The sequence below is a fragment of the Mixophyes fleayi genome, chromosome 8 (genome assembly GCF_038048845.1).
Source record: "Mixophyes fleayi isolate aMixFle1 chromosome 8, aMixFle1.hap1, whole genome shotgun sequence".
Taxonomy (NCBI): domain Eukaryota; kingdom Metazoa; phylum Chordata; class Amphibia; order Anura; family Limnodynastidae; genus Mixophyes; species Mixophyes fleayi.
The window spans coordinates 37,312,457-37,322,033 of record NC_134409.1 but is presented as its reverse complement, the minus strand read 5'-3'; the positions used below and the strand labels follow the sequence as shown (position 1 = coordinate 37,322,033).

The window sequence follows — 9,577 nt, the reverse complement described above, 5'->3', positions numbered from 1 at the left end:
TGAGGTTGTAATATATGTTAAATACGTGTAAAAAGAAAAACATACTAGAAAAACATGTAAGCACAATCTAAAAACATCTTAACCACTTAGTGGATTCCACATTTTAATGACATGTTAGCATTTACTTATTCTGAACAATAGTGTGCAAATTCTTCCATGCTAACGTATCAGTAAACTTCATCTTAAATGGGTTTTTAAAATTCCATATATTAAAACAGCAGCTTTTATTCAACCACACTACAGCAGGAGTGGTCTTTTGGCCGGCGTTCTTAGAAAAGTTAATCTTGTAAAAAAAACGCCTTTCGTTACACCATGAGAAGAATTTAGGAGGCAAATTTCACAGCATTGTAACATCCTGAAAGTAGCGAATATGATGGAACCAGAAGAACGTTGAGTTTTTTCCCCACAATTCCGTTATCTTAAGTGCTACCAGTCACTACCGAGCAACTTGATTCAATCAGTCGATACTTGAAGTCAATGACACATTGACCACACAAAATGTAACATCAGTTTGGTTTTAAATTGACACATGAATGGCCTTATGATAAAATACTGTTTTGTTTACAGTTTTACCCACACTGAAAGATGGCAAAAAATATAAAAACATATGTTTAAAAAACAAAACAAAAGTGATTTGTAAAAACTATGTAGGCTTTATAACATATACAGCAGATGCCTTTGACTGAAAGTGGAAACGTTGACAGAAACATATGGGTATTATGAGTCATTAGTATGTGATATCTTCTTCCATAAAAGGGCTTTTAAGTTGTTCAAAATTAATGAATGTTGCATCTCCATGTTCTTGGTAACAGCTTTAAGGGCAATGCAGGAGTAGATCTGTTTCTCAAGCTCCTCTCGGATTTCAGAAGGGCTGCCCCGGAGCAGGTAGTCCTTCACCAATAGGCAAATTTTGGCTAGATTTGGATGGGTTATGTCTGCGGTGCATTTCTTTTTGCTTTGGTCGCAAACAGTGCTGCAGTCAGTACCATAAACACAGTCAGAGTCAACCTCACAAGGTCGGTCTTTGATCAAATCCTTCAAGCTCATCTCCGGGACAATGTTCCTCATGTCCACCACTTTCAGGTCATATTTATCATTATAACCAAAGTGTTTGGCACTTATGTCACACATAAGGAAATTCCCATAAGGTCCATGAAATATGTCTTCTACAAACTCTAGAAGACCTATAACGATCTTAGCCTTCCGAGGCCAGGACGGGGTAAACCACTGGTCCATACGTTTTCGTAGTCCTTGTGGAACAAATATTTCAAAGATCCATGGTAGACTTATTCCATAAAGTGAGGTGTAAGGTACAGGCTCTGTTATATATAGATCCCCACAGAACCCCAACAATTTTGGGGTGTGCTCCTTGTCTTGTAGAATTACCATTAGCAAAAACTCATTGAGCTGTAGAAGTGCCCATGCGGACTTGGCCTCGGGAAGAGACACATGACCATCTTTGTTACCATCTGCAGCTGCCAAGATAAGGTTTACTAGATCCCGGAGATTTCCTTGGTCACCCAATTTAGTCTAAAAGAGATAAAAAATTATGTTTTATTTTCAGTGATGTAATGCATGCCATATCCTAAAACAAAAAAATACCAATAACAAATGTACACTTCGCTTATGTTTGGTAAATGCTACCTAAAATCAGAAAGTCAAGTCAATATCTAATGTCGCTATAAATTGTACTTCAGTGAACTTAATTTAAAATTCTTTTCTAGTAAGATTTACAGTTGAAATATATAACTTTTATTAGCACAGCAAACTTATTATTATTATTATTCATTTTTATTTATAGGGGACCACAAAGTGTCCATAGCGCCACACAGAACAAACAATAGGACAGTACAAGATAAAACAGCATGGTACAGTTAACAATAAGCACTATAACTCCGGAAGCTCAAAGCACAGCTAAAGAGACAGGCTGAAAGGTCGAGGGTGAGGGATTTTTAGCACAAGCTGAAAACCTGTGCCCAAGAGGGTGGGCGCGGCTGACAGGTTAAAATCCACTGAAATGTGCAAAGAAAAGCAATAGGAGACAGAGGGCAGAAGGTCCAAGAAGAAGGTGGGCTGAGTAGCTGGAGAGCAAAGTTAAAAGTGGTGGAAACAGGAGGAGAGAGGGCTTTGAGCTTACAATCTAAAGGGAGGGGCATTCAAACTGAAGACGCAAGGGTGATACAGAGATAGAGTCACAGGGAACGAGAGAGGAAGGGGAAAGAAGGGATGAGAGGAAGAGGTAGTCGACAAGCTGGTTAGTTAAGCGGATGACTGAAGGGCTTTTAAGAGAAAGTGGGTTTTTAATGCCTGTTTGAAACTGCAGATTGGGTGATGTTCTGATGGAGCAAGGAGTGTTCCAATGGAGGGGGGCAGCACAGGAAAAGTCTTGAATGCGTGTGTGAGAAGAGGTAATCAGAGGGGAAGAGGGGCGACGCAGTGGGCGAAATGGAGTGTGAATAGAGATGAGTCTGGAAATGTAGGGAACAGTGGAGTTGGTGAGGGCCTTGTATGTGAGGATGAGGAGCTTGAAAAGGATTCTGTAGGCGAAGGGGAGCCAGTGCATGGCTTGGTAGACTGGGGAGACAGAAGTGGAGCAGCGAGAAAAGTAGATAAGTCTAGCAGCTGTGTTGAGTACAGATCGAAGAGGAGCGAGATGAGTATGGGGGGAGGCCAATAAGGAGAAAGTTACAGTAGTCCAAGCGGGAGATGATCAGAGAGTGGATGATAAAAACGAAAACATAAAAAAACTAAACAAAATAATTATTCAAAGAAAATATTTCTGTGCATCCTGGGAGAGGAAGGGCCGAACGTGAGCAATGTTATGTAACTGGAAGCAGCAGGATTTGGCAAGAGAGTGAATGTGAGGGGCAAAGAAGAGAGAGGAGTCGAGGATGAGACCAAGGCAGCAAAGCTGGGTAACAGAAGAGATAGAGGAATTGTTAACAGTGATAAAGAGGTCGGAGGGGAAGGAGGTTCGAGATGGAGGAAAGACAATAAGTTCTGTCTTAGCAATATTAAGTTTAAGAAATCTAGAGGACATCCAGGAGGAGATGGCAGAGAAGCAGGCGGATGCCCTAGAGAGGAGGGAGGGAGAGAGATCAGGAGATAAGAGGTACAGTTGTCATTAGCATAAAGGTGGTACTTGAGGCCGAAGGAGCTGATGAGTTCTCCCAGGGAGGAGGTATATAGTAAAAAGAGTAAGGGTACAAGAACAGAGCCTTGTGGGACCCCAACTGGAAGGGTAGAAGAGGGGAAGAGAGAACCAGAGGTGGAAATAGAGAAGGGATGGTCAGCAAAGTAAGAGGAGAACTAGAAGAGGACGGTGCCAGAGAGGCCAATGGACTGGTGGGTGTGAACCAGGAGAGGTGGAGGGGGCTCTGCTGAAACAAGCTCAACAGTGCTAAACCTACGATGGAGTTTATTCCAGGTCTCCCTGCTACCACAGTAAAGACAGTCTTGGAAAAAGTGGTCACAAGCGGGCTGACTAATAGGGACAAAAAATTGTCAATCAAGTGGGGTTCATATAATGCCAGAAGATGTGCAGATCTAGACATTGTCCCTGTTGGCTTATCAAAAAGTAAACATCTATGCACCTCCTTTGGGGCTGCCCGCTCTGTACAGGCCCACTCAGAACCCCTGGACTATGAATTCAGAGACAGTGTGCCCAAGAACAGCCTTTTGTACCACTCCGTAATCAATGGACCATTTCCTGGCACAGATACCTATGGGGTCATTCAGGTGGCCTGGCATCCTATAAACTGTATTAAGGACGCTTTGTGTCTTGCCAGGAATTGCCAAATACTACAAATGGAGAAGATGTTGGTCCAGGACTGTCGCAGACTGATCCAGAGCTGCTAAGAGACTATTCCAGCATTAAGAGGACTGAATACGTCTCTTCTTTTTCCTCTTCCCTTTTATATGTGTCTGTCGTTCAATAAAGCTTTGGGCCTCTGATCAACCCTCCATTACCCTCTTCCCCCTTCCCCTGCTTAATCGTTGTTGAAAAAATAGTGCGCTACATGATGTATAGTGTAGGAAGTAAAATCCATATACTTTGTATTGTACTATAATGTGTGACTGATTTACATTTTCATTATATATTGTGCTGTGGCTGAGCTGCGGAACAGTAGACTTGAGTAACTATGTCTTGAACTTGTTTTTTGTATATGCCAATATAGTATACATCTTTCAATCAAATATAGGTATAGTGTAGCATGTTACATTGTATGCCGTATGCACCGTATGATGGATTTATGTCTCAGTGTATGATCTTTCTGCTGCGCTGGTAGTTTAAATACTGTTAAGTAATGTGGTATTTGATAAAGTGGAACTACATGAATCACATAATTAATTGTCAGGCCTCCCACTTAGATCATGGTCTCTGAATCATGGCTACAAGCTGTAAATATATCTCTGTACATCAAACTTAGGCTACAGGAGGATAGCTGAGAATGGAGCTAAATGCCAGAAGCAAACTTGCTGAAAATCACATTATTGACGATATCGATTCCTGTCAGCCTGATTACTAAACAGTTCTAAAGACAGAACACATCAATGATCATTCTGTACTGCCAGCCGCTTATATTGCAGAAAATGGCTTTTATGTCTTACAAAAGCCTTTATGGCCTTCAACACAAAGGCATTCTACAAGAAAATGTTATTATTTTGTAAAACCAAAAAAACTTCCACTAGTGTCTAATAAACGCTAATATAATCTCTGCCTTTCCTCAAGGTTTCTCAGCTGTTATTGTCTGTGAATATATAAATGGGAACACCAGGCAGCATGTCCTTCTTAACCCTAAACCCTCTTCCCTCCAATGGTAAAAGACTGCAAGGATTGGTTCTGAAGGCATGACAGCCTGGAGAATTCTAAACATTAACTTCACTATTCAACGATGTTAAAGGGAGCCTGATGGGACATGCCGTGACTCTGTCCACCTTATCTCTTTGATAACCTAGGGCCTGATTCATAAAGGAGCTTTACTTAAACTCCTTATTTAAGTCTCCTGGACAAAACCATGTTACAATGCAAAGGGTGAAAATTAGTATTCTGTTTTGCACATAAGTTAAATACTGACTGTTTTTTCATGTAGCACACAAATACTTGATAGCTTATTTGTACACTGAAATTTAAAGTTGTTATTTGTGTGCTACATCAAAAAACAGTCAGTATTTAACATGCTAAAAACAACTATGATGCTCAATGATACAAGAAGGGAGACACTTACTTTAAAAAAACTGTGCACCATTTCTTTGAACTTTTGGACAGTGGTACCTCTTGTCGGCTTGTCAAACAGTATAATTTCTTTCCTGGGCTCCAGCTCAGCTCCAAAATCAAGATGTAGAGTATCTTCCATTTGACACTTTATCACACATTCCAGGTTTCCCCAGATTCCCAGGTACATCTAAAGAAAATATGGAATTTCCATAATGCATATATGCATCTGTCTATCAATTAATGCTTTCAGGCTGTATGAATGGTGGAGAATATAGATAAACATTATAGATACAATACACCAGTGTATGCTTATCTTAAAAACAATGTGTAATTGGAGAAAGACTACTTGCGTACAAAAAACGCAAGCCTAACGATGAGCACACATGTAGCGGTAATAACACCGATACTGACAAATTGGCTAATATTAGCACTTGAGGCCCTATAACCTATCAGAGAATAATAAAATTGAAAGTGATTATTTTTGGCTTTGTCCAAAAATTGTGTTGGAGTGTAGTAATCTGACAACTTAATTAACATGCGCCCAATGTGACCTGTTCAGCTCTCAGACCAAGACATGGGGTTCACTAACTTGACAAAGGAGTAGGTATTTAGTATTGGTCAATTGTATGGCAAGCATTAGTCCAGTCTCCTCACAGACACCTACTGCAACCAGTTAATAAGCTTGCGAGCGGGGCCCTCTTTCCTCTCTGTCTATATGTATTACCCAGTATTGTTTTATTAGTTTACTCCTAATTGCAAAGCGCTACGGAATTTGATGGTGCTATATAAATAAATGTTAATGATGATGTTGAAGAATTAAACTTTCCAATGCTGACACATCAGGACCTGGTAAGCCAGACAAAGAGGCCCAAAACTGTAAAAGTGTGAGGCCCCTCACAAATATTGTGCAGTATCAAAATGTATTTGGGGAGATGATCCTTCTTGGAGTGAGTGGGATTATAAGTGAACAGGAAGTAGGAGACATGGGACATGCTATGATTTGGTTGTCAAGCCTGACTGCCAAACAACCTGATCTGTGGCCATGATAAAAGACTACTGATCGGGTCACTTGGCAATTCAGCCCAATGACCAGATTTGCAAATATGAGGTCATCTTAATCTTAACCCCATAATTGTTTTATAGACAGGTCAAGAATACAAGTTCTCTGCAGAAGAAACTAACTAGATAACTACATGTGTAGTTTCACCTTTCCACTGTGGTTTTCTTTATTTTAGTGTATCTGAACCTTGCTCAAGTTGGAAATGACCAAGAGCAATTATTATTCTTTAAACTTGACAAGTGTAGATTACAATAAACAGGAATATTAGTTTAATTTGTTACACTAAGTTGTAATGGTTATACAAATAAAAAAAGAAACACACAGAAATCCCCCAGCACACTGATGTCAACCAATAGAAAAAGACCAAATTAAAGCTGTCTTTCATTTAAAAAAATAAACAGACCCTGCAATAATCTCAGGGGAAGGGTCATAGTTGTATTAATCAGAATGTAGAGTGGACAACCTAATAGTGAGCTTCCCCAGGCCTGATTAAACTCTCTCGTGAGTACAATTGAGGGATGGGCCACATGCTGCTGAGCTACGGTGCGCTGAGCATCATGGGAGATCAGCAACAGATGGGAGTGCTGAAGGTAGCCCATCCTCTTCATGTATTTGCATATCTCCTATTAACATATAGAAAATGATAAGGTTACCTGATTGTTTGGTTTCGTTGACAAACATTTTCCAAAATAAAGGGTTTCCTTAGAGCATAGGCCTTCACAGGCTGACCCGTCAATAATCCCCTTCCGATATTTATCACACTGGAACAAAAAAACCCAGAAAAAATAACTAAGCACTGTAAAATTCATCACACATCATTTCGATCACCAATATCCAAGCATTACTGTTTTTTAAAAAACACAAATCAGGATAGCCAGATAGTGACTGGATTCTTCTATAAATGAATGTTCAATACATTTGCAAATATGGTGATTACACTGAAAAATACTCATTTGGAAATGAATATAAATATACAAGTACACTTGGTTTCTTTAATACTTCCTATCTTTGATAATTACAGATAGAATATTTGCCAATGAAACTACGTAATTGTATTAATATGCACCCTTGGATAGGGAGGGATCTAATTACAGTATAAAACAAGGTATCATATCTGAGAGGTGCTTTGCTCTATTACATTCACACATGTATAGAAACGCATAGCATTGACTCCTAGGCGTGAGAAAATCATGCACATACATATTCTGAAATCTTCATGTTCAGTCATGTCTGCAGAAAGTAGATATCCATTTCATTAGTGTACAAGGAGTGATTAAAAATTAAGAAAGCGATACATAGTTTGTGTAGAACAGTTTCCTTTCTGATAAAACTGCTTGCAAATGCCAGGAAAAAAATCATTCTGGAACACAAAAAGATAATGGTTATTGTTAAGACAACTGGTCAGACTGAGCTTTGTCTTAATGATCATGTGACTGAAGAACAGATCTAACTGTTCCTGGTCACATCACTGGAACCAAAGGTGCCAGTCATAGCCTGGTCTCAGCGTGAGCACAATAATTGTATTTCTGTTAGAACAAAGAGTCATTTGCTAGGATATAGAAAAATGCTCAGCGCTTGCCAATTGGATGACAAAAGGCATTTTTAAGCAAGCGACTGTATATTAAACCACAAAATAAATCAATTTATTGTGACACTAGCAATTTCCTCTCTGTGTTAAATTGGGACACATTGTGTGTATGCTGGGCTTGTACTGACTGTATTGCAACACTTGAGGGAATGTATTCATGTTTTCTTATAATCCAACTCCAGACAGAGTATAATTGTCTATGCATGTATAAATATGTGCATAGGCACAGCCTGAGAATGTCACCATGTGTCAAATACTTGCAATATTAAGTGTGGCCACAAGGTACACTCACACTAGGAATGTGAGAAGTATAGAATATAGAATATTCTACAATGTGGAATGGGTAGCAAAACAAATGACTGATAACCCCCCAAACTCAATGATAACCCCTATTTTACTCCATTATGCATTACAAATTATATTTGGTTATTTACAATAATGGGTTTAACGGTAGCTGTACTCAACCTACTTACTGGTCAAGATAGGAGAGAAGACCAATTCAGTCATAGAAAATGCAAAGTGGGAGATGGAAAACATAGCCCTCTAGAGCAGTATTTGTCCTGAAGTGTCAAGTGCTTATTACAATGGAAACTAATCTTTTCCAGGTCATCACGACAAGCTAGATTTCCTGCTCCCTGAGACAAAGGAATTGCCCTTTGTGTAATTAGAATATATATATATATATATATATATATATATATATATATATATATATATATATATATATATATATATATATATATATCTATCTATCTATCTATCTATCTATCTATCTATCTATCTATCTATCTATATATATATATATATATATATATATATATATATATATCTCTCTCTACACACACATACAATGCTGTACACCCACAGAAATTCAGCCACATGCAGCAAATTGCTTACATGCTTCATTGTGTAGTTAGTATATGTATTGCCTCCCATCACAATGATTCTTCTAAACATGTTCCTAATTATATGTCTTGAGAATAATTGGGCTAATTAAAGGCTGTTAGAAGTGAACACCAAGCTCATATTAAAGCCTTAGGGACAGATGCAGACACAGCATTGTCACAGATTACAACATTCTTATTTTATACTCAGGCATCCAGACAACAAATGTTTAGAAACTATTTTAAATAGGAAATAATGGTTTTGCCATCTTAAAACTAAAATGTATGCACAGAAGAGAGAATGCATGCAGGGCAGTTTCTCTAGTACATTAAGCAGCAAAGCTTAACCCAGCTCTGTAGGCAGCCGAATATAGAAAGTGCCAATGTTTTGTTTTTTTCCATTTCCATCTGATTTGTCATCCATATAGCATCTACATCTCATTGAAAGCTAAAAACAGAGGTATACTAATATCTTTCTGCTGTGGTTTTGGACTGGATTATCAATCTTACAATGTCTTATGGTTTAACCTGCTTTCCTTTGGAAAAGGGCCCTGCTCATGAAAGTTGGCAATCCAGACATTTTAGTTTGCATAATTTCTGTGTTACTCATATTTAAGGTACAACAAAGCTTATATGCGGACATTAGTATGCTCCCAGAAACATGTACTAAAACTTGTCCTCATATTTCACCAATTTATTCTGATGTATCAACTCCTGTTAAGCAGATAGGCTTTTATTTTATATCTTAGTGCTATATTCAAGGTTTTATTATTTCCAGTAGCTCTCTCTCTCCTGCAGGGCACACGTGGTGATCATGTGCTATCCAG

At 38.6% G+C, this 9,577-nt stretch overlaps 1 protein-coding gene across 2 annotated transcripts in view; it reads right to left on the bottom strand.

Annotated features, from left to right (window-relative positions):
* Positions 1 to 9,577, bottom strand: part of DIPK1A (divergent protein kinase domain 1A) — a 78,456-nt gene continuing 68,879 nt past the window's right edge. For both annotated transcript variants that reach the window (XM_075182368.1, XM_075182369.1), the window contains exons 4-6: positions 6,932 to 7,039; positions 5,229 to 5,405; positions 1 to 1,530 (exon numbers count right to left, since the gene is read on the bottom strand). In XM_075182368.1, the coding sequence (XP_075038469.1) occupies positions 718 to 1,530; positions 5,229 to 5,405; positions 6,932 to 7,039 (1,098 nt within the window). In that variant the 3' untranslated portion in view covers positions 1 to 717. The remainder of the gene's footprint in view (positions 1,531 to 5,228; positions 5,406 to 6,931; positions 7,040 to 9,577) is intronic.